This window comes from Fukomys damarensis, unplaced genomic scaffold, assembly GCF_012274545.1.
Source record: "Fukomys damarensis isolate Sample0158 unplaced genomic scaffold, DMR_v1.0_HiC HiC_scaffold_26, whole genome shotgun sequence".
NCBI classification, from domain to species: Eukaryota; Metazoa; Chordata; class Mammalia; order Rodentia; family Bathyergidae; genus Fukomys; species Fukomys damarensis.
The window spans coordinates 15,178,452-15,203,338 of NW_022900938.1; the positions used below are offsets into that span (position 1 = coordinate 15,178,452).

General features: G+C 36.8%; 1 protein-coding gene across 2 annotated transcripts in view; it reads left to right on the forward strand.

Annotated features, from left to right (window-relative positions):
* Cerkl (ceramide kinase like) overlaps positions 1-24,887 on the forward strand; it is a 103,499-nt gene that overhangs the window by 73,518 nt on the left and 5,094 nt on the right. For both annotated transcript variants that reach the window (XM_033756339.1, XM_033756340.1), the window contains 9 exons: positions 3,954-4,017; positions 9,653-9,795; positions 18,293-18,367; positions 18,811-18,846; positions 19,539-19,716; positions 19,795-19,854; positions 20,445-20,470; positions 20,565-20,673; positions 23,273-23,369. In XM_033756339.1, the coding sequence (XP_033612230.1) occupies positions 3,954-4,017; positions 9,653-9,795; positions 18,293-18,367; positions 18,811-18,846; positions 19,539-19,716; positions 19,795-19,854; positions 20,445-20,470; positions 20,565-20,673; positions 23,273-23,369 (788 nt within the window). The remainder of the gene's footprint in view (positions 1-3,953; positions 4,018-9,652; positions 9,796-18,292; positions 18,368-18,810; positions 18,847-19,538; positions 19,717-19,794; positions 19,855-20,444; positions 20,471-20,564; positions 20,674-23,272; positions 23,370-24,887) is intronic.

Sequence of the window (24,887 nt, forward strand, 5' to 3'; positions counted from 1 at the left end):
TATATATATATATATATATATATATATATATACACACACACACACACACACATATATATATATACACACACACATATACACACATACATATATGGAATTTTCCCATAAATTTCTTTTAAAAGTGGATTTTACCACATTCCTTAAAACGTACTTACCCTTTCATTCTGCACTGTGTTGAAAGCCTAACTACCGAGTATACATCATCTTTTGGAATATTCAAGCTAAAATTGCATCTGATCTGCCCCCCCATACCACCTCCAATGTAGTTTCTTCCCTAATAATGACATCAGAAAAAGTGCTGAAAAAAACAAGAGAAAATACAATTTTTTTTCTACTAACTTGTTAGTATAAGGATCAAAGAAGAGCATGAATGACAAACCCACACTGGCATATGATACAGTTTCTTTCCTTCATTCCCAGAGTAAAGCTGACTTCATAGATTGTACCGTTAAATGTGAGAGAGATATTCCGGGAAGTCATTGGTTCATAGACTAATTCATAGAACAATAAAGTGAAAAGGTCAAGGCAGCAGACAGAAATCAGCCTGAGAAGTAGTCCTGGGACTGTAGTTCACTTTCCCTGTGCAGCAGAGTGCTGGCATGTGGTGCATCTCATGAGTGCCCCATCTCTGTGCACAGTGCACCAGCGGCAGGACGCTGTGACTGGGCCGTTCCGTGCGAATTCTCGTGATCAGGCTTGCTGAGCTTTTGTCCACGTTAGAGAAGGTTCCTGCTTTCTGCTCACACACAAAATGCCTAATCTTCTGGCCTGATCATCCTCAGCTCACCTCGCTCCTTGATGGAGGCACTGGCTATATTGCAAATCCACCTGCCCCTTGGGCCATGGGCCTTTGTGCTAGGCAGAAACTGCAGATCCTGGAGAACTTGAGAGCGCTCACTTGTAATTGTTAGCGACTGGGGTTAGTGCTGTCCTTTGTAGTAATGCACAGTGAGCGTACCCTATCTTGCCTGCAAGTCCCTGAAACGTGTGAAGACCACTCTTCTGCCCTCAGTCTCTCTTGTCCATCATATGTTCATCTGTCTTCTTCATCCCTCTGTGCCTTCACAAAGGTACTAGGCCTTATCACGATCCTTATCATCATCATGGGCAAAGAGTCTTTTCTGAATGCAGCTGTGATCTGTACCAGCACAGGGCTCATTGCAGTGCTCAGCACCAGATAGTCTTGTCTCCTGGGCACAGCTATTAAGTGGATGTTTTTCTTTTGTTGCTTTCGTTTTGATCACTTTCCTCCTGTTTTTTCTTCAGCACCATGCTTTCAACTTACTGCTTTTACCAAGTCTCTTTGTCTCTTTCTCTTTTTCATTCTCCTTCAAGCCTTCCATTTATTGGAAATGTCTCTTGCCATTCCTGATCTGATCTGATGCAAGGCGGTCATAAAAGGTGTTCATAGCCTACGACAGTGGGGCCCAACTGTGACACGCATGCTGCTGTGGGCTCTTTGTGTTGCTGAAAGGTGGAAAGGTTCTCCATCACTGGTCTAAGGCTTTCTTCCTTTCAGTTTTACCTACATCTTAATAAAAATCTGCAGAATAAGTTTCACGTATAATTATACAGCTAGAGAGAAAGACAATTCTGTGTGAAAGATGGGTTTTTATTACCCCTGAAATAATTGTGAGTGCATGTGGGTCAACTCTGTTTTCAGCACTCACTTGTGAGTGAAGAATGTGGAAGTTTTCCCCCGGACATAAGGAAGAGTCATCGTGGGATGCATGTGAGGAAGTGGTACAATTAAATATGCTGTAAAGTCATTCTGGTTCCAATGGGCTGAAAGGTGGAAGGAAGCTAGGGAAGAAGCTGTTGTAGTGAACACGGGAAAGAAGCTCAGGACCAGGTCTGCAGCACTGACCTAGAAGAAGCAAGGGATGTTGCCACGTATGTGAGGATGAAAACATTAGTGCTGGCTGTGGAGTGGTTTGGGAGACAGGGTGAGAGGAATAAACTAGAACAAAGTCATTTCCCTATTTGAGGAATAGACCTTGAAACACACAGCATAACATGTGAGAGAAGATATTTAAAGCAGGACATTTTGAACTTAAGGAGTTTGAAATACCTATAGCACAGGAAAGAAGGTGACACCTCAGTATCTGATCTCAGTTTTATCGCTGGACCAGTAATTTTTTCCTGTGTCCAAATCAAGTCTAATCTGGTTTTATTTCAAATTCAATACCAACATTCAGTATCAAACTCAACATTACTTGCCTTGAATTTTGTCTTCCTAAGGGAGCAATATTTTTGCTGATGAGAGGGGATCCCAGCAGAAGGAAATTTGTCGAAGGCCCAATGAACAGCAGAGGCTACAGATGTCCAGTGCAGAAAGGGTGTGTTGTGTATCTCGAGACTGTAAACTCCTTGAGGCCAAAAGCATTATTCATTTTGATCATTGTGCTTTAATATGTTTTACAACTGTGGGCACTCAGGTTTTGTTCATTTTCTGTATTTTTGTTCCTCTTCAATGATTTTATTTAACTTATGACATATTGCATGAAAATTTCTATTCCTGGATAGGGTCCGTTACTGTATAGTCAGATTCTACCTGAATGATTGAAAAAAATTAGACTTCTAATTTTTTGTAAATAAAAATAATATTTGCAGTACTGAGTACTGCAAATTAAACACAAGTTTAATTTTGTATTTGTTTTGAAGAGGTTGACCAAACTAAGCTCTGGCATAAAATCAAGACTTGATACACTGATTCTTAGCATATGTATTTTTTCACAATGTCCTTACTTACTTTGAATGGATGTATAGAACATTTTATTATTTTACATTGTGTGGTTACAACTCCCTGCTGTGGCCACAAATGATACATCTTTTTTGATAATGTAATCTTCCAAGTTTGTTAATATTAATATTTTACATTTAATTATAGCTTTCTTTTCATTAGAATTTAATATAGAACATTTTTACTATCTGAATGTTAACAGGCTTTTGAGTAAGCTATGGGAGAATTACAATGTAACACTGCTGGATATAGAATGATTCTCTTGGACACCAAGACTAATAATTTTTAACAATATCTAAAAACCTTGTAGGAAAAGCTTGAACCCTCCTGGCACCTGGAACAGACAGGCATGAAAGATTAATGTAATCTTTCCCATAATGATGCACATTCTTACACAAAAGTTCCATCTGCAGTGTCATGTCAGTCAGCAGAAATCTTTGATGGGTGGGTACAGCTGGGCTGTCTCTTCTGGCAGGGCTACCTCAGAAAATGCAAAGTGTGGCTGTGATGCTTGGTGCCATCTGCAGCGTGCCTGTTTATCCTGTCTTCAGTGGCATTTACAGTACTGCGGAGGGCATCAGCGACCATGGAGACAGCAATACAGTGTGACACATTCATTTCCTCAGAGGACCCCAGGCTCTGGGGGACCTGTGTTCCACCCTCCTCCTAGGTTGGGTCTCTTAGCATTGATTCTGGCTTGACTTTATATTTTCACATCCATCTCTTCATTTTTTTAGTCTGGTGGTTCCAGATACACATTCTTCTGGTATGTAAATCTTACACTAACCTTTCCACTAATTTATGCATGTAAGGTTGCCAAAGCGATTTAACATCGACTGTTCACTGCCAGCTAATATGCTGTATTTTCAAAATACTCCTGCTTCCAAGCTTCTGATTTAAAGGACTTGTGTCTTTCTTGGAGAATACTAAACAGACAGACACCAAGATGAATGCTCTGAGCACTGTGTGTTGGGTATCCCCAGATGACTTATGCAGTTGGAACAAATATGTGAGCCTCTTTTACATAAAGCTATAAAACTCACCAGGCAACTAACACTTAATCCTCTTCCCTATGGTTAAAATGTAAATATTCAAGAATAAATGTTGTTTTATGACCTGATCATATGTTAATCATATTTTGCCAAGCAAGTTAAAAAGTCATAGATCATTATTTGAAACTTTCCCTTTTGTGTGTGTGTTTTTTTAATAGTAACAGAATATAAAGGCCACGCACTGTCCCTGCTTAAGGAATGTGAACTCCAAGGATTCGATGGGTAGGTTACACGATTGCTCTCTCTCTATCATACGGCTTGTATTAGTAAATGCTGCTTTAGGTTTTAGTCGCATATCTGGGACCTGTAATCTTTAAATATTTTGATATATGTAATGAGGCTGCTCTTCGTATCTTTGTAATGATACTGAATGACCATACAGCATGGCTTCCACCTCGCAGGGTCTGGCATAGAGAAGCAAAAATAGAAATCTAATTATAAATCTTGGAAAATCACAGGGCGCTACCCGGTACTTACATAATGTGGACCCAGCTGCATTTGCAATTCTTAATTTTTGGCTTTTATCGCGTATCTAGGAAAACGTTGATGGATGATATTACCTTGGTCCCACGGTATAATTATGCAGTGATTCTCTTTTGCAAATGTATTGATAATTGTAAGTTTCTGATACTTAATTTAGCTCTGATTGATTGGGGTAGATGTTTTGTAATAACAAAATATTCGTTTCAGAATGAATAAAAGATGATAATTTTAATTATCTTATAATTTAGTGACCATCAAAATTGTTATTAATTTAGTGACTATCAATGGATGTGTTATGCATAGTAGGCCCTGAAAATTGTTTGCAATATATTGGTGGATGATGCAGTGATTACTGGCATATAAATATTTAAAACAAGGTTAGTGATATACATTTAATAGCCCTTTTTTAAAAATCAGGGGAATTGAAGTCCAGGGATTTAGCTCAATGGCACCATGCCTGCCTTGCAAGCACAAGGGCCTGAGTTTGATCCCTGGTACCAAAACCAAACGAGCAAAAAATTCAGGTGAATTGATTTGCTAAAAGTGATGGGTTGATATATGACTAAAATATATTCCTTTAGGGAAGATATTTTGCAAGAGTGGATATCTGAGAGCTTAAAAAGTTGGCAAGTGTGAAAATGACTTTTGTTGCTTGGTGATGGGCAGGAAGCAAAAAAAAAGTCTCAGAATCAGGAAAGGAAGGGGCATCTACACTCACATAAAAGTGAAAGGCTTTAATTTTCTCAAAGAAATACTAGGATGTGTAGAAGAAAGTGATCCAGTCAGAATGGACCATGGATAGCATTGCTTTTCACAAATGTTTTAACATATTTTGCTTAATGCTTAACATACTTTAATAAGAAAAAACACTGGTGAGGATGAAAGTGTTGAATACGTGAAAGACGATTTAGCAAAAAACATTAAATTGAGATCTAACTGACATGGCAATATCATACAAGTAATGAGAATTGAGAGAGTGAGGTAGGTCATTACATCTGTGTGCTTAGAACTGCACAGAGGATGTATGGATTACATTTCAGAAAGCATCTTAAATGAATGTTCAAGAAAAAGTGATGGAGAAAATCATGCCCACAATGTACCCATTTTAACATGGTCCCAAACTCTGAGGGTAGGACATGAGGGTAGATGCATTACAAGGAGTCCCTGCTTTAAAACATGATTATATAAATATGATAACAAATATCACAGATATTAAACCTCAGCTTGCCCACCAGCAAAGTGAAATGTTCTGCAGAATGTGGATACTGTAAATAGATTCTGCTGGTGATTATACTTTGAGAGAATTAAGAAAAACTTTGCAGAATTAAGAATGAGGATTGGTCATTGCCTAGTCATAATGTTTTTCTCTTTACCCGAACATTTTAATTCTTATTTCTAATGCAGATATTATTTTGCACTGCAGTGCTAAACAATACATAAATACTTCAATTATTACTCCTATATTCTGAAAGCAAATTGGCCTGACCATTATATGAATGGAATTCTGTGAATTTACTGTTTACAAACCCTGTAGAATGTTGGTTTACTTTGAACTACTAATAATGTAACATTTCTATTAGAAGTCATTTATGTTCGCAAATCCTTTAAACTGTTCATTTATGTTTATAGGTTCATTGTGTCCCGGTAGGAATTGGTATGGTGGTAGGGATATTTTTTGGAATAGAAGGTTAATTTTGAGTACCCATACTTAGAAATACGTAGAGAAGATATGGGGAGATGAATGGAAATTTCCTTTCATTATGTGTGTCAGAGCAGTTACTCCTTAACAAGTGGAATTGTTTGAAATCGAGTGGTCTACATAGGTGAATTTCCTAACCTCCAGCATGTTCAAATGGTGAACTTAGAAACACTTTGCCTAACAATTATAGGAATGGCAGAAGTACTGGTATTGAACCTAGGAGCTCAGATATGCTAGGCAGATCCTCTACCCACAAGCTACATCCCCAGCCCGTGATTAGTTTTGAAATTTTGAGACAGAGTCTTGCTCAGTTCCCCAGGCTGCCTTTAAACTTACAATCCTCCTGACTCAACTTCTTGAGTTGCTAGGATATTATTTCATCTGGATGAGAAACGCAGTCATATTCCTTCAAGATCCTTAGCCTGAGACATCTCTGTCTGACTTTAGCAGAAGTATTGATAGGAAGCGATTAGGAAGTCACTACTGATTTTGAACAGTTTGGGACACAGACCAGGGAGGTTACTATTGAAGATTCAATGTATATTATTCAGCAAAGCAAAAACAATCTGGCAACTGATGTTTCAGAAATGCCATTTCCTAAGGTTTTAGAGCTTTAGAAAATGTGTTCCATATGTTTCTGTGAAGACACATTGTGACATATTTCTAAAGTCAACAGAAACAGTATACCAGTGCTGATGACAGATGCTTTCCCCACTGCAGTGAATTCTAACAAACACTCAGACCCACTGCTCCAGTTGGAGGGGTTTCAGAGTCCACATCGCCCCCTATTTATGCTGGGCATGGAAAGGAGGTTTTGCAAAGGGAAAGAGAGGAGTAAAGTGAGCTGCATAAACTTCAAGCACAAGCGCTTGCATTTATTAATTTGAATATAGTTAAACCAACCTGTAGCTTTAATGCACTTATAAATATATTGATTCTTTCTTATTTGTTTCCCAAATACTTTTCTGTTACCAGGACTTTTCTGAATTTGTTGAATTACAGTTTTTTTTTCTTTTGTTTGTTTCAACATTCACTAGATCTAGAATAATTGAGACATTATTTGGCTAATATTGACACTGTATCAGACTGACCACGGTATCTGTGTAATTCACTAAAGCAGAAGTGAAATATGTACAAACACACACACACACACACACCACTGAATCAAGAAAGCCAATAACATATTCATACTTCTAAGATTATATTGGTTGATAGACAAATATACAAACAGCCCTTTATCATTTTTTATTCTTCTTTAGAAAGAGGAAATAAGATACCTTGCCTCAGTTTTACTCTTCTAGGCAGAATCATTCTGCCTGGGGCCATGGCAAGGAATTTGCTTTCTCTGAAAACAGTAATATGTACCACATACAAAGGATTAGTTATTCTATAGTTTGTGTTTCAGGATAACCCTTAAATGTGGTTAAATTAACTCCTTAAAAGAGTTTAAATAGTTTGCTTTTGGTTTTGCGTGTTCTTGCAGTATCTAATCTCGTGTGATGTTTAGTATTATGCATAGTCCTTAGGTTAACTATACCTGGGCATGATCTCAACGATCTATCGCGTGTTGACATAAATATATGCCTCCTAACTCATTCAATTTCATGTTGCTTATACTAGTTTTCAAATTGGTATTTAAAATAAAATTCTCAAGTCTATTTTCATTGGGTTTCATGTATAAAAGGAGTATAATATATTTAATAATGTGGTCTCTAAGGCCACATTGCCTTGTCTCAAATCCCTGTTATATCACTTGTTGGTGATAGGATCATGGAAAAGTCAGTCTTTGCCTCAGTTTTCTGATCTGTAAATCGAGTCCCTTAGTGTCTACTGCATACAGTTACTGTAAAATGAGTTTTTACATGGGAAGTAGGGAGAGCAGTGCCTGATATGCATAGTGACATTTACTACGTGCTACTTTATTGTTATATTGGTAGTATGGGTTTCAAACAATTTAACACAGAATGGGTTGTGACAAAATTTCAAAGGTTTGGCAGCAGAGAACGCTTATGGATGAATATAACGGTATTGTGTGGCTAAAATGTACCAATAAACTTAATGGAAGAAAAAAATAAAAAAAAAAGAAAGAAAGGAAGGCCACCTCTACTGACGCTAGCAATAAATTACCCTGTGCAGGATGCTGCAACTGCATGCAAGATGCCAGGAGTCAAGTGCTGCCATCCTATGGAGTTAAGAGTCAAGTTCTCTGGTGCTAAACTACATGGGTTTTGGATGACTTTATACGGCCCTTTAGGTCACACATATATGTCAGCATGTATAGACATATAGATGAGCATCTGTAAGTGCATGGAATGTTTGGAATTCTCTTGGAGAGTTTTGAAATGAAACAGGCAAAGTTCAAATCAAACATACTGTATGACAAGTAGCCCTTGCTGATAAGAGCCCACGGGCATTTTGGTTTGGCACATGGCTTTTAATAAATGCTGGGTGCTAGTATTTATAAATTAGGAGATTCAATCAAATCTGTGTTTTTTGTTTTTTGGTTTTTTTTTTTTTTAAGAAAAATCAGATCTACTTTTCTAGGCTTCCCACATGTTGTGAGTGGGCTGTAGCTGAGAAGCCACTACGCCTTCAGAATGAGGACATTATATTCCTGCTGGGCCTTTGTAGGCTTGCATTGTGACACCTTCTTGCAGTAACACAAAATCCTCCTCCTTTTGGCTAAATTGATGACAGGTTGACAAATTGAGAATTACTTAGCATCTTTAAAATACAAAGGATTATGAAAAAATTTCCTGATTTTTAGGTATAATTTTTATGGATCCCCTCTCTTCCAAAATCTACTTACCATTAGGTCTCAAAACAGTGACAACAACAACAGCAGCAACAACAACAAACAGTAACAAGAAAGGGGGGAAGGGGAAGTCGAAGGAGTAGAGGAAAGGAAAGAAGGGAATGGAATTAATATGAGAAAATGAAAACATGGAAACACAGTCTTTGTAAACAGGGAGGGGTGAAGGAGTTGAAGGGAGGGCAGGGAAATGGGGAAAAAATAAAAATCAAGATAGATTATGTAAAGGTACAAATTTCCAATGATAAATGCCATATATTGTATACCTAAAATGTACCAATAAAATATGATAAAATGCTAACATTGTTGTCTATGATCAAATGGAATTGATGCTAAATTGAGAAGTGGCATGTGGCAGTAAAGTCACAGAGATAAAATCAGGTCATGTTTACAGTGACTACATTCACATACTGATGATAGATAATTAGCAGTTCTCTAAATGAAAGCTTCCTATTTTACGCGGTTTTTATTGCTGTCTTCAGAATTTTATTGAGAATTAGCAAATTTTACTACTTTGGTATGTGTTAATAAATTGCAGATGGCAGTATTATTAAATGCAATGAGAATGATATGCTTTTGGATGTTTACAAGCAAATACAGGTTAGACATGAGTTAATATATTCAAGTGCTTTAATGTCTCAATTTGTTTAAAATATTTCATCTATGGGTATTATGTAGGGGTTACATTTATAGAGTAAAATTTCACTGTCCAGTGATTATATCTTCGCAGCCATTGACACATAGTAAAATATTTGAAGTTGTGTATGAGTAATCATGCACATTTAAAATTCCTAAAATATTTGAAAATCTCCATTTTATGAATGATTACCAATTATTTTGAAATGCTGTTTTCTTTTTTCTAGTATTGTCTGTGTTGGTGGAGATGGATCTGCCAGTGAAGTAGCCCATGGTTTGCTTCTCAGAGCCCAGGAGAGTGCTGGGATGGAAACAGACCAGATCCTTACTCCTGTCAGAGCACAGCTTCCTCTCGGCTTAATACCCGCAGGCAAGGGGTGTCCACAGATGTGTTAAATCGACCCCCTCCACTATCCCCTCTCTTGCTTCCTAGCCTGAGCAGTATGAGCCAAGTTAACTGTATGTACTTTGGGTTTGAAGATCCAGGCTTGACTTCTGTCCTCTTCACCATACAAATGCAAGATTCTGGGCAAGCAATTTTCTCTCTTTTAGCCTTATTTTTCTAATCTGTAAAGTAAAGATAACCTATAATGTTCACTTCATTACAAGGTTATTACAGTACTGAATTAGTGTGGATGACGTGCTTAAATACATAATTTAAACAAGCCATAGAATTATCATCCTGCCTTCCATCAAAAAGTCTATTAGTCACAGTACGGGACAGGAAGGTTTCACAAGGCCTTTCCAGTCAAGCTATTCTTATTTCATATGAGGCAAAATGTGGATGTCATGCAGTTGAAGCAGAAACAGATGACCTTGAGAATACCAGGAGATTCTTTCTGACTGGAGAAAGAATCTGGGCCCTAGAGGATCAACTCCCTCAGGGCCAGGCTGGTTACCTTTATATCCACTGAGACATTTCTGGTTCCTGGAGGAGACTGGGACCCAGTGAGTACACGGGGTCACTAGTTTGGGGTTCCAGCTTCCTCATTCCACCAAAGAGGAGAAAGTCACGTGTGGGCTGTGTTCAGTGTGAGGATTTAACACCTAGCCCAGGGCTTTTGATGGAGAATAAGAACAAGAGCGAGGCAGGAAGTTTCCAAGCTGAACATGAAAGTACGTGATAAAATGGATGAAGTGAATGAATGAATTTTTGAAAGATTATAGAATAAAAACACTAGGATTAGGCCTTAACGTGGGTAGGATCTGGCTAGGAAAGATGAGAGTGACTTTTTTTCCCCCCTAAGGTGCAAAGTAATAAAGGCAAGGGAAAATCCAAGTGTGTTTGAGGAATAGGAGGCTGCTGGATGGGAGAAATAGACCAAACCATGGCTGCTGCTGCAGACTGCAGGAAAGGGTCTGAATTGTATTCGAGCAGCAGCAGGGGACAAGCGGGTGTTTCCCACCAAGGCAGCAACCTGATGGAGCCGTTCTGGGAGGATTCTTTCACAGGATGCAGAATGGTTGGAGCAGGACTATTGTCCAAAAAAGAAAAGAACTTTTTCACATTTATTATGCTACCTAATCCACTTGCCCCTTATTAAAGTAAATGGTAATTTAGGAAATTGCTCCTTTTATTTTTAAAATGTGCATCATTGCTAAAACAAAAGTGGAAAAGATTTTTCATGTGACAATAGAAACGGACGTGGCTGAAAGAAAGTTCAACATTTTATTTGATAACCATATATATTTAGTTTGCGTATCAGTATATTTCATTTTATTGTTAATTTGACAAATAACATAAGATATCTAAATATGTTTTTAGAGTACAAAGCCTTACATAAAGGCAATAATTTAAAAAGGATGAGATATTAGGGTATATCGTAATAATTACAAGGTACATCTAGAAAGATCTATAATGGTTTGTAAGCAGAAGTTGACAAAACAACCTCACTTCAGAGAAGAAAGACGCATTTTGGAGCATCATGCCATGCTGTTTTATTTTTTGACCTTTTCATGTGATTTGTGTAGTTCTGATTGCATTTGGTCGGATGCTTCCCGCGTTCCCCTCCGTACAAAATGGATGCGCTGTACTTCGGGCGTTGTTTCTCTTCATCCGCGCTTACATTCCTGAGCCTATTCCTTAACTGCTGTGGTTCAGAAGTGGAAAGACGCGTGTTCCCCAAAGTATGTGTCTGACATCAAGTGGGTAGTTCGCTACCAAAACTGGTAGTCGTGCTTACGTTTTCAATGGTAACCCTGATTTTATAAAGGAGTAACACTGAGTTTATAGTTCAAAGCATATCTCTGATTTTGAAAGTAACCCGTGACTCCAGTTGGTGTTGTAAAAGTGCCATTGTAATCGTTTTTGTTTAGATGAGGGGAGTGACTGCTGCCAAACCTCTGGGTGCTAGATAGGAGCTCCAGCTTCCTAATTCCATCTCATAGGAGGAGAAAGTCATGGGTGGGATGTGTTTAACAGGAGGAAGTTATGCCTAGTCAGGGCTTTTGAAGGAGAATAGGAACAAGAGCTAAGCAGGAAGTTTTCAAGCTGAAAATGAGGAGACAGTCTGCCTTTGAAGCCATTTGCCTCCTGGAGAGAGACACCCAGAGGGAGAGTGTTTAGTAAATTATTCCACTGAGCCAATAGACCAAGCTGCTGAATTATGGACAGATTCAAATGCATCAGATGTGGGGAGGCCTGTATTTGAACTGCTGGCCGTTAGGAAATGTGTTTGTTGCTATGGAAACTGGTGTTAAGGAACTATACAGACAGATTCCTATTAAAAGTGGGGAGGGGGTAAACAGGAAAAAGCCTGAGAGGACATAAAAATAAAAAACCAATCCAGTTGTTGTAAAACAAGGCTTAGTCCACATACTGATGACTGTGAACCATATATTCCTATAGAGTTTGCGTAAATAAATTCATGCTTTCCAATTAATTTGAGGAGAATAAAATATTGCCAAGGGACTGTTAATTTCTATGATATTTCAGGCAAAGAACCAAAGTGTAGGTGCCATTTTCATGAGAATTTTAGATATGCTTGACTAGGAAGTCATTACATCACATTTATCTGTTTGGATGTGGGAGACATTAACAGCCTTATGAATATTCATGAGGTCTAGTTAATTAAGTTAATTGTTCTGCACAAGTGCTTGCACTTCCAAGGACAATTTTTTTCTTTTTTCTTCCTTCCTTTTTCTGTTTTTGGCTTCTGTAGTTTAAGATTCTGCCTTGTATTTCATCAGTCAGGCTTTCTATGAACTGCTACTTTTGTCCGTGCTTTTTCTGTTTGGCACCTTTTAGAATGTCTGGAGATGTATTGGTGAGCAAAGCTGTGGCTAGTGGTAAGGAAAATAACTTTACAGACTAATTAAAATGTTTACCTCGAGGTAGAACATTTATAGCTTTTGTGAGAATGTTAAAATTACGCCGTTGTTAGGCGAGCAGCAGGTTCTTTAGGCACGTAGGCCTCTTTCCAACAGAATCCAGTTTGCTGAAATAAAAACTGACCCATTTTTTAGCCCAACAGAAATATAGAACTTTATAGAATATTAAATTTTTACTTGCAGTTTTTCATGAACTTCTCTGTTTTCTTCTGTGCGTAAGAAACCATGTTCAAAGATTAAGGTATGCCTTAATAAGTAGAAGATGACTATACTCATGCTCTAACTTCTGCTTATGCCTAATACTACTGCTAAAATCTTCAGAACTAGAAAGAAATTGCAAAGCCCCCAGAGGGCATTACAATAAAATCAATCTCTAGCAATTTAAGAGGATTTGTGCTTGAGCATACTTCCAAATCTCAGAATAAACAGTCTTCATTTCCTGGAGTCATGATATGTGTCCTTCTCTATTGCACATGACAACATTACATTATGTTTTCTAATAGCCTTTCTAGGGGGATGCTTTATGGTCTATTCCTAATTAACCATGGTAATAGAGGAAATGTATTTCATGGAAAACTGTAATTCATCGATAATTCTATATATCGCACTCTAATTATGTGGCCTCCTCCAAAATCTTTATCACAGCTCTGATTGGGAAGAAAAATGGATTTCTTTTCTCTTTTTACCTCTTACTTATTCAAGATGAATTTGAAATTAGATGGCCAAAGGGCAAGCTGTAGAGAGCCAAGAGATCATTGGAAAGGCCTTGGTCAAGATAAAGAGAGTAATCACTTTCCAGACTATGTGTTCTCAAACCCAGGGTGTGTACAGATCATCCTGAGAACTTGCCAAAACACACAAATGGCCCTCTCCTCAATGCATGCACGCGTGTGTGCGCGTGCACACACACACACACACGCTCAGGCACACTCTGATTCCAGGAGTTGGAGGTGGGACCTAAGAGTCTACATTTTTGTGAGGCTCTCAGGTTATGCTGAGTAGTAGATTACACGGTCCATACATGCACCAAGACACGATGTGTACAAATCACAGGGAGATCTTCAGAACTGTAGGCTCATTCAGCATATCTGCAAGTTAACCTTTAAAATTAGTCAATTTAATTCCATTAATTACTCTTTCGAACTTTGTTGGTTGTTGTTGTTACTGGGGATCAAACTCAAGACCTTGCGCTTGCGAGGCAGGTAGTGAAACCACTGAACTAAATCCCTGGCTAATTACTCTTTTAAACACCTTACCCTTATTTATTTTAAATTGATATAAATTTTTATGCACTGACTATGAACAACATGTTTTGAATTAAGTATCCATTATAGAAAAGACAAGTTGACATAGGCACTGTCTCATATACTTATTTTTTATGTATGTATTTTTTTGTACTGGGGATTGAACTCCATTCCTTGCAATTTCAATGCAGGTAGCTGAAACATTGAGCTAAATCCCCGGCCCGCATACACTTACTTTTTATAAAAATAGTTGCAATCTACTCTCAGCTACTTTCACGTGCATACTGTTAGCTGTAGTCACCATGTTTTACCTTACAGCTCAGATCTTGTAACCTTTAACCAACATGTCTCCAACCTTCCCCTCCCCCAGCCCTACTCATTGCTTTTATGCATTCAACTCTTTTAGATTCTGCCCTGTGATTGAGACCATGCAGTATGTGTCTTCTGCCTGACTTATTTCACCTGGCATTGTGTCCTCTGGGCTCATGCATGGTGTCACAAATGGTAGGACTTCACTTTTAAAGGCCAAGTAGTATTCCATTTTGTCTGTACACCATGTTATTCATCTATTCATGGTTACATGAGTTGTTCTATACCTTGGCTGCCATGAAGATTGCTGCACTGAGCGCGAGGGTGTAGATGTCTCTTCCACAAACTGATTTCACTTTTTGGAGGTGTAATACCCAGTAAGATTGGTGCATCAAGTAGTACATCTATTTTCATTTATTTGAGGACCCTCCATAGCAGTTGTTTTCCATATCAGTTGCATCATTCTACTTCCCTACCAATAGCATACAGGCATCCAATTTTTCTACATTCTAACCACATGGATTTTTTGGTGTATTTTTTTAAAAAAATAACAGCTACTCTGACAGGTTGAGGTGATGATATCTCTTTGTGGTTTCATATTGTATTTCTGTGATTTGTGGTATTGAGTATTGTTTTCATATGGCATGTATTCATTTGTTAATCTTTGCAGAAATGACTATTCATAATCTCTGCATACTATAAAGTCAGGTTACTTGTTATTGTCACTATTTTATTTATTGTTATTATTACTGTTATTTTGCTACTAGTGTCATCGTTATTTTACCTTTGAGTTGTTGCGGTTCCTTCTGTATCCTCAGCTTAATCACATTTCAGTGAGTGGCAGCCCTCCTATGCCTCAGTGATGTCAAAAGGTTAGAATGGAGCTGAAAAATTCCTATCATAAAATGAATATATAGCTGAAGAAGAGGCAGAAGAAAACTGCATATTAAAAAACAGGAACATTTATAGTGAGAGCATTAGTAAAAGTTTTACAAATCTCAATACGCTTCTTTAAAAGTTTGAAATCTGTCAAAGTTTAAAAGTTTGGAATTTTAAGTTTGGAACAAAGACAGGTTTACACTAATTGATAGGAACTTTCATGATGCTCTGCATTACCTGCTTATGAGTAAATCTATGATTGAAAAAAAGAAAACAAGTCAAGCACTATGGGCTTATCTCTAAAGAGGGGCATCTGCCCAAGAACCCAGTTATGTGAAATAAATCAGACACACAAGCTTAAATGTTGCATGGTTTCTCTTATATGAGAAACCCAAAGTCTAAACAAACAGGGAGATTGACCTGCAAATGGGAAGGGGATCAAAAAAACAAAGGGAGGAAAAGGGAGGGGAGAGGAAGAAGGCATAAAAATAATTAATATGTGCTATGTACAGGTACCAACTCCGCACAATAAATGTAATCATTATGCACCGCAAACATGTACTAATAAAAATAAAAAAAAATATTTGAAAGGAAGAGCCTCAGCCAGGTCCTTCAGAGGAGAGAGAGCAGAGGAAGGCATTCAGAGGAAGGCATTGTTGCCACGGGAGGGGCAGCTCCACGTGTGCTGTTGCCTAGGAAGACTTTTCAGTAGGATGAGATGTGAAGAAAGAAGACAGTGACATTGATGATCCTGAGCCCATGTAGCCTAGTCTGGCGTGTGTGTGTGTGTGTGTACTTTTAACAAAGAAGATTAAAAAGTAAAAAAAAAATAAAGTTTAAAAATAGAAAACTTGTAGAATAAAGAAAATATTCTGTATAGCTATGCAATGTGTTTTCATTTTAAGTTATATATTACAGAAAAGTCAAAGCTTAAAATTTATTTTAAAGTATCTAAAGTAAAAAGTTACAGTAAGATAAAATTTATTATTGAAGAACTTTTTAAAAGTAAATTTAGTATAGCATGAGCGTATATACATATTTATGACGTCTTTGGTACTGGTGGAGTTACAGCCTTGCCTTTCACGTTCACACACTGAGTAACCTAGAACATATTTTGGTCATGTTCATGGTAGGTAAGTGCTCCCATGGGTGTGCTATTTCATGATCTTTTTACTGTATGTTTTCTGTATTTAGATATGTCTAGATATTTAGTATTGCATCACAATTTCCTACACTATTCTGTATACTAACATGCTGTACAGGTTTGTAGCTTAGGAACCTAGATGTGTAGTGAACCATATTATCTAGTTTGTGTGGATATACTCTGATGTTTGCATGATGATAGTATTGACTAAAATATTTCTCATAATGTATCTTTGTCATGTGATATTTGATTATATTTTACATGTTAAAGTCTTATCAGCTGTAGAGTTTCCAAATATTTCCTCCCATTTTGTACATTGTCTCTCACTCTGTGCAGAAATACTTTACTTTGATATAATCCTATGTGCCTACTTTTGCCTTTTTGTCTGTGTTTTTGGGGTCATATTCAAACCATCAATGCCCAGACACATTTCATGGAAATTTTCTCCTGTGTTTTCTTCTAGTAGTTTTAGGTTTTACATTTTATTCTTTAATCTATTTTGAGATGATTTTTTGCATATGTTGTGAAGTGTCTAATTGCATTTTTCTACATGTGAATATCTAGACTCTTATTTTTGTTGAAGCTATTATCTTTTCCCATTGTGTTTTCTTGGCACTTTTGTGGAAAAATCAATTGAGCATAGATACTTGAACTTTGTGCTTATGGAATTCCCATTCTGTCCTGGTGGTCACTGTGCTGTTTTGATTACTACAGCTTTGTAGTGTAATTTTGAATTCAGGTAGCATGGTACCTCCAGGTTTGCTATTCCCACTGAAGATGATTTTTACTACTGGAGGTCTTTTGTGGCTCTGATGCAATTAAAAATATTTTTGAAAAGGCCGTTTGAGTTTTGATAGGGATTACATTGAATTTAAATAGACATTTTACCAATATCAGTTCTCCCAATTAATGAATATATAGTATCTTTCCATTTATTTGTGGCATCTGCAGTTTCTTTCATTTATGTTTCAGAGTTCTCAATATACAACTATTTCATTTTTTTCTTTAAAATTATTCCTAAGCATTTTATTTTTTGCAAATGGGATTGTTTTTTTGATTTCTTTTTCAGATAGCTTGTTGTAAGTGTATAGAAACACCACTGCTGTTTGTATGTTGATTTTTTTTTTATCATTTATCTTTACTCTCTTCATCATAATTTTAAGCCCCTTTAAAGAGTCCTGGAAATGTAAGAGGCTAGGTTATATTCTCCTATTAGAAGATGGCAGGTTTTAGGGCCACATAAACATTCTAGAGGCTTGGCTTTGGGAGCACTTTCCTTCTGTAGGCTGGTAGGGAAAATTTATGTGGGTCTTAAATTGTCTCAGTGATTATGAAAAGCAGATATTATATCAAATACAGATTTTTCACACCATGGTAATATAAAATAGCTTCTTCATATAGGAGACCTTTTTTTGGTCAGATAATAGAAAGGAGTCCCTTTTGTGTTGGAACTTATCTCTAAGGTTCAGTAGATGTATTTAGGGAATGCCTGTTGAACTTTATAGTGATAATCTATTTTTATATTAGTTATTATTGAGATATTTCTTACTATTTATGCATCTGTCTTTCCTCTTTGGAATCATCCTTCTGGTGCTGGTACTTATTTTGATATGGAAGCCAAAAGCCCATTCATTAGTTTGGTGGAGTAGGCATTGATATAGCAATATTTAGAAAGTAGAAAATAGATATTCATGACTTAAAAACCAAAGCTGTAAGTAGATACTATAAACAATGTACTAATACTTAACTCATTTAAAAGTTGAATAATTCTCCAAATATTTTAGACACATCTGTGTTGTGAATGGAAAGTTATACTTCTAGCATTTTCACAAACTTCTGATATAAACTTCATTACATTTTCATCTGAACATTACATAGTAATATGTATATAAAATAGGAGCAGATATCAATTTATAACATATGCTGTACTGATAGTGCATTTTTAAAAATTGCTTTGGTAGGATCTACTAATGTATTGGCACATTCTCTTCATGGAATCCCTCATGTGGTCACTGCAACTTTGCACATTATAATGGGTAAGAATTCTTCTAACGTACTTCATGTGTTATATAGAAGTTTTTATTTATGCAAGAAACACCTTTTATTTCCATTAGACTTATCAAAGGAATGATAAGTTCTTTGCCCCTCAAAGCAGAGAAATGTGTAACTAAAACTCAAAGTCAGATAAGGATTCACTCTTTGGAGTCCCTGTCTTTTCAGAATATTTGATTGGTAAGGGGCAGTTAATGAAGTTTCACTCTTAGTTACTTTTCTCATTACTCAGACAAAATATTGATCATCCAAAGTTAGAGAAGGAAAGGTTTATTTCAGCTCACAGTTTGTAAAGGTTTCTGTCCATTGTTGGCTGGCCCCAAGGTGGGGCAGCATTGCTGAGAAGAAACCATGGATGACAGAGCAGGCAGAAGGCAGCATGCAGCAGCAGCAAAGCAAGCCTTCCTTTCCCTTTTATCCCATCCAGGGTACAAGCCTGTTGGGTGGTGCCAGCTACACCCAGGTGAGCCTTTCCATTATCCACACCCAAAACTATGCTGAACCAATCAGTGGACTAATTTAGTACCATTCATTCTTAATTCCAGTAACAAACACACTCAACCCAGCCAAAAAGCCCCATCTATGAGCATATGGGACTTTGGTCTACATACAAGCCATAACACATTCTAATCTTGATAGAAAAATACATTATTATGCTATTTAATATCACAGTTTTTTAATCAGAGTAAGAAAATCTATGCATACTACTTGAGTTTATAATCTATGCTACTGTTTGTATGAAGAATTTTAGGGCCAGGATACATTAAGAAAAAAAAACATACAAGAAAAATATTTTGACACATGCACATCTGTAAACCATTGATTATCCCAGTTGATAAATACAGTATACAACTACTGTTCAATCTAAGTTCACTTAGCACATTTACTTCAGCTTCACCTCCTTAACCGTGTTTTATATGAAACAGTAACTAGCTGCAGAATTTACTGTTTTTGCTTTCTTCACTGGGTATCAACAGAGTTACAAATGACATTTAGAGTAGTTACAGGCAAAGAGAGATGAGAGAGCAAGAGTGTACAGTATAGTGTGCAGCACCTTGAGATGTTCTTCTAGAAATAAATATGCTCTCTGATGGTTGATACTTTGACAAGTGGCCCCAGTCTGCTTGCTAACCAGCATTCAACATCATATTTAAGGACACATACAACCCGTTGATGTCTGCACCTTTAGCACCACTGGCAAACTTCTTCGCTTTGGGTTCTCAGCCATGTTTGGCTTTGGTGGAAGAACTTTGGCTTTGGCAGAAAAATGCCGATGGATGTCCCCTAGCAAACGGAGAGACTTTGCTGTGATTAAGACCCTGGCAAGGCTTAAGTAAGTGACTTTTTTTACACCAAAAGTTTTGTACCATAGGATCAATGACTATTAATAACAAGTTTGATTATATTTTAGGCCAGAGGATTGTGAGATATCATTTTTACCATTTAATGGCTCTCAGGATGAAGGAGAAAGGTAAGTAAAAGTTTAATGTAATGAAGATATCTTTACCTTTCTGTAAAGCATATTTTGCATAATTAATGAGGCTTTTGATTATTGAGTATTTTCTATATATACTAATGAATAATATAAAATCATGGGCTCTTGCAGGTTCTAGTAGGCATGTAGTTTGGCTTTTGTTTTCAGAAGTAACCTTTATACATCCATTCATATAGTCATTCAACAGCTATTTGAGTGCCTGTTGTATGCCAGGCACTTTGGATACAAGCATGAGCCAAACAACAACAACAAAAACCCCTCACAGTTTGAGCCCTCATTGAAATTTTTATTCTATTATAGAATACAAACATTAATCAAAGCCACCCTAAGGTAGGGCTCTAGTTGTTAAATTTGAAAATCATTGTTCCTTATAATAGTTTGCTGCCTTTAAATGAAGTTAGATTATAATGGTGTTGGTAACAAATTGTTCACTTATTTTTATTTGCTATCTAATCAATCAGAGAAAATATTTAGTATTTGCAGTGACAAGCTCTTTAACTTTCTCATATCTAATAGATGCTAATTGTCTATGTGACATATTTCTGTCTCTGTTTTCTTACCCTGAGGATGGCACGGGAATCTGTGAAATCTGGTGAGTCTAAAAGCATCTCCTGGAGACCTGAACCAGGCTGCCCTGGCCTTTTGCTGTGGTGAGGAGAGTAACCAGTCTCTTCCATTACCTGCAGACTGTGGTGAGCAATGGCGGATGACCCAAGGTCAGTTCCTGAACGTCAGCATCATGGCCATTCCTTGCCTGTGTTCAGTGGCACCCAGAGGCTTGGCACCTAATACCAGGTTAGTAAACATTGTTTTTATTGAAACATCAATATTTTCTATAGGAAACAAGGTTTCTTTCATAATAATGACCAGTTAACTCTTGGCTAGCTGGAAATTTAGAGATAGTCTTTCTTTGTGTAATTATTAGAGTTTCCAAAGGACTTGCCAATTTTAGGTTAGAGAAAATCATTAAACTCTAAAAAACTGATGAGCTGATCAATGGCTTTGAATGTCATTAAGGCTAAAATAACATTCCTTGAGTTTCAGTGAGGTGATTTTGTAATTTTGGTTGCTTTTTAAATTTATGTTTATTTACTAGTTCTTGAGAATATTAGATTCTGATATTATGAGTGTCTCTGCTATCCAATTTTAATTCAAACATAAATATCTTTAGCATGAAAAAGATAGTACACATTTATATCTATTTGGAACTTTCAAAGGAAGTACTTCAGTTCTAATTAATGTGAATTGTGGTGCATGGGAATCTACTGCCCATTTTTTAAATTAAATAAATTCTGAGGCATTTTATAGGTCTCATCCACAAAGTAGCAAAATTCCTTCTCTTGCACATTCTTTTTAAGCAACTATCCATTATGAGTCTAAAAAATATTTCTCTTATAACTTAATCCTGTTAAAAAGAAAGAAGAAAGGTGTGAAATACAGTCAGTGTTAGATTTTCCCTGGAAGTGAGATGAAAGAATGACTTACGTACTGTGGCAGTTTGTAATTTTTATTGATTAGTTTCAGCTTCCCTGCAAAATATTTAACCAAAATGACTAACAGCTAAAAAACTGGATTGCTTTTTAAATTGCTTCTTTGGCAATTGATATAAAGGCAATAAAATGGGCAATATCCGAAGTTAGAGATGAAAAAAGAGAAACTAACAACTTTGACGTCTGAAAGCCCAGACGGCAAGGCAAGGCCCTCCCTAATTACCTCTATTGTTGAAACTCAACAGGAGTGTTTTGAAGCTCTTACGATTTAAAAGTTGAGCCTGGTTGTTTCCCCCACACATCCTCAGAAGTTGTAGAAGTAGAAGCTGTGTGCTTCTCTAGTGCAGGTTCCTCCGCTAAACCTGAAGCTGTGACTGGCTGATCCAGGAGCCCTGCTCCTGCGGGGCTTGAGACACTGTTGTAGGTCCTACTCCGAACCTTCATGGGCTGGTCTTGTTCTAATAGGAGGAATCGATTCACCCTTGTGTCCAGCCTTCCTGGGATTCCACTGCTGATTCTCTCTCTGGGCTTTATCAGTATTGATGAGTTTTTCAGAGAAGGGTGATTACTTAGAAATTACTTCTCTGTGTTAGAGTCAAAATATGCCATTTTTGCAAGGGCCTTTAGAACAAGCCTCAGCTGACTAGAAATTTTATGGATGTAGCTTTGAATGATTTATGATAATCAGACCAGAGTTCCTACTTCTAGCTTTTTTTTTACACTAAAGTTTAATTTACTTCAAAATAACTTTAGTGCAAAAGGCTAATATGAACTGATAGCCCTATACTCTAAGTAATCTAAGATTAAATGTGCTAATATATGTGAAATATTTGGACCAGTACCAGGCTCATAGGGCACATTTTAATTGCAAGTAATTATTACAAAACAGACATAGATAATACTTGTTTATAAAATTATGGAATTTTAAAAATAAAGGATGCACCATAACACCACCCTGGACATCTTCATGCTATTTATTTCCCATGGGGAAAGAGGTGGCCTGGTGGATAGGAGAATTGGACCTTGGCATGAAGAGGTCTGCCATTAGTGAGCATTGTGTTTTTCTTTGTGTGCCTTTGAGCACATCACTTACGCCTGGGGTGGTCTCTCCTTTCCCCTTCTCCGATGGACCTTTCAGAGCTTAACCCGAGCTTCCATAAGACTTGCGGAGCTTTTTTTTTTTTTTTCCTCTGTTATGTTTATTCTTGGGATAGCTTAAGGTTCTCACTGAAATCAAACTTGAAGTCATTTGCATGTATTTGTGCAAACTGCTTTCTGAAGTTGATGCGTTTGCGAGTGGCTGTTTTGGGACTCACCCCTCTGAATTGCCAGTCTCTCATAATGGGTAGAACGGTTATGCAGGACCAAGATGCTCAGTCATTCTAACTGAACATGTGTGGCAGTAGTTGTTCACATCATTTCATAAAGCCAGGGCCACTTGGGTTTATTTCGTTTCCTATGTCACTTAGACCTCTTGCCCATAGATAAATGTTTAAATCATACGTTAGCTATTAGAAAATATTGAGGTTTATGTTATACCATTTGTACATATGAACAATTTTATAGCACAACTCTAAAAGCTGTATAGAATTTCATGTTTAAAGAATTTAAATTGTCTTGATGTATGAGTAGGATGCATGATGGCTCATTTTTTAAAGAGCTCTGATGTAAGAGTTTGCTAAGAAGGAATCCCATGGTTCAGTGAAACTGATTGGAAAGGCTACATCATTTAAGTAACAACACAGCAAGATATGGTTGAAGAATTTTAGGTAAATTTGATGGGGTGATGATTTACCTGACTCACCTTATACTTCTAGTAAACAGTATGCTTGTTATATGAAATAATGTGGAGTGATTTCTGATGTAGTCTCTTAAAAATGTAAAATACAAATGTATAATTTCAGATTAAATAATGGAAGTATGGCTCTCATAATTGTACGGAACACTTCTCGGTCAGAATTTATAAAACACCTGAAAAGATATGCCGGTGTAAAGAATCAGGTACAGTACATTATTTTCGCTATTTATTATGGGGAGCAGAAGGCTTGGGAGAGTTGACCAGTCTTGTCTCATAAACTTCCTTTTCTTCTGAATATATTTATCTTTCTTTTTCCAATATGTAGTTTATGTAGCTATGCAAAGCGTCTAGTAATGTTAATGTAGACTGGCCTCTTTTGAGATACAGTTTGTACACTTTTTTCGCACAAATGAAATGAGATAATTAGCTGTACACTGAAATCTGAAGGGAATTAAGGATATAATTACGTACGCAGGCTGTTGTTCAAAATGAGAAGCAGTAAAATCTGAGATGTTAGCCTTCTTGGGTTTATGGAGACCGACACTCTAAAGGTAACCCTGACACTTAGTTACACATCTGCCTTTGTTCATGACTTACAATAGATTTGCAGATGTGTTTTAAAAACACCCCTATTACTTTATTTAAAACCATAATGAATAGAGATATATGTGTTTCCACCTAATTGATTAGCTTTAAAGAAAAGGAGGAACAAGCCATTGTCTTTTGGCAGATATTCTGACTCATTTATTAGTGCTGACACACAGAGGTGTGGTTATAGAATCCAGTAGTGTCACACATTATGCAGGGGGTAAAATGGTGCTTGTACATAGTTGGAAAAGAAGAGATGTGGGTGGGGTTGGAAATCCAGCCAGTGATCAGCCACTGAATCCGCTTACATACTCTCGCCCCACTGCAAGATTCCTACTTTGCCTCATAATTTCAAACCAAGCCAGCCATCAGGATGTTTGAGTTCTTTTCCGCCTACCATATTGATCAATGTAAAGTCCAACTGGACTATTTAAGAAGTTAAATCACAAAAACTACACTTTCCTTGTATATAAATCTCTAAGAATGTCAAATAGGCAAAAAAAAAGTACATAGTAGGTTGGGAGCGTACGCAAGGACTTTATATGTGTTGGGAAAATCTAAATTTATTGACTCTTTTCAAAGGAATGTGCACCTTTTCATATTTCATTACATTTTTAAATTCTAAAAATGTATTTTTCTTAATCAAAAAGCAGTGCCTGTTCATTGTTTTTAAGTCAGAAAGGAAACCAAAACAATATAAAAAAATCACTCAATAGTCCATGTTCCTGTGGATTGTCATGACCTTGGTATATAGAATTTTCCTAATCCTTTTCTATGAAATATATGAAAAGTCAAATGAGTATTACCCTATTAATATATCTATGAGAGGCTCTACATTTATTTAAGGGATGCATGTATTACACTGTTTAGAGAAGTTCTTGTCTGGAATTCCCTCACAGGGTCAGTTTCTAAGGCAATTGGCAATTTGTATAGACTTTTTTTCAAGAAAGCATCTTCTGATTTCAAAACCAATGCTCATCTTAAAAGTAAAACAAAAAGCATACATAATGAAAGTTTATATAGAAATATTTTAAAAAGGAGACCACGTTATTCAAATTGTATTTGACCTGTTTCTACAACATACTCTGTCACTATCATTCCTATTTTGCTTTTTTTTTTTTTTTTTTTTTTTT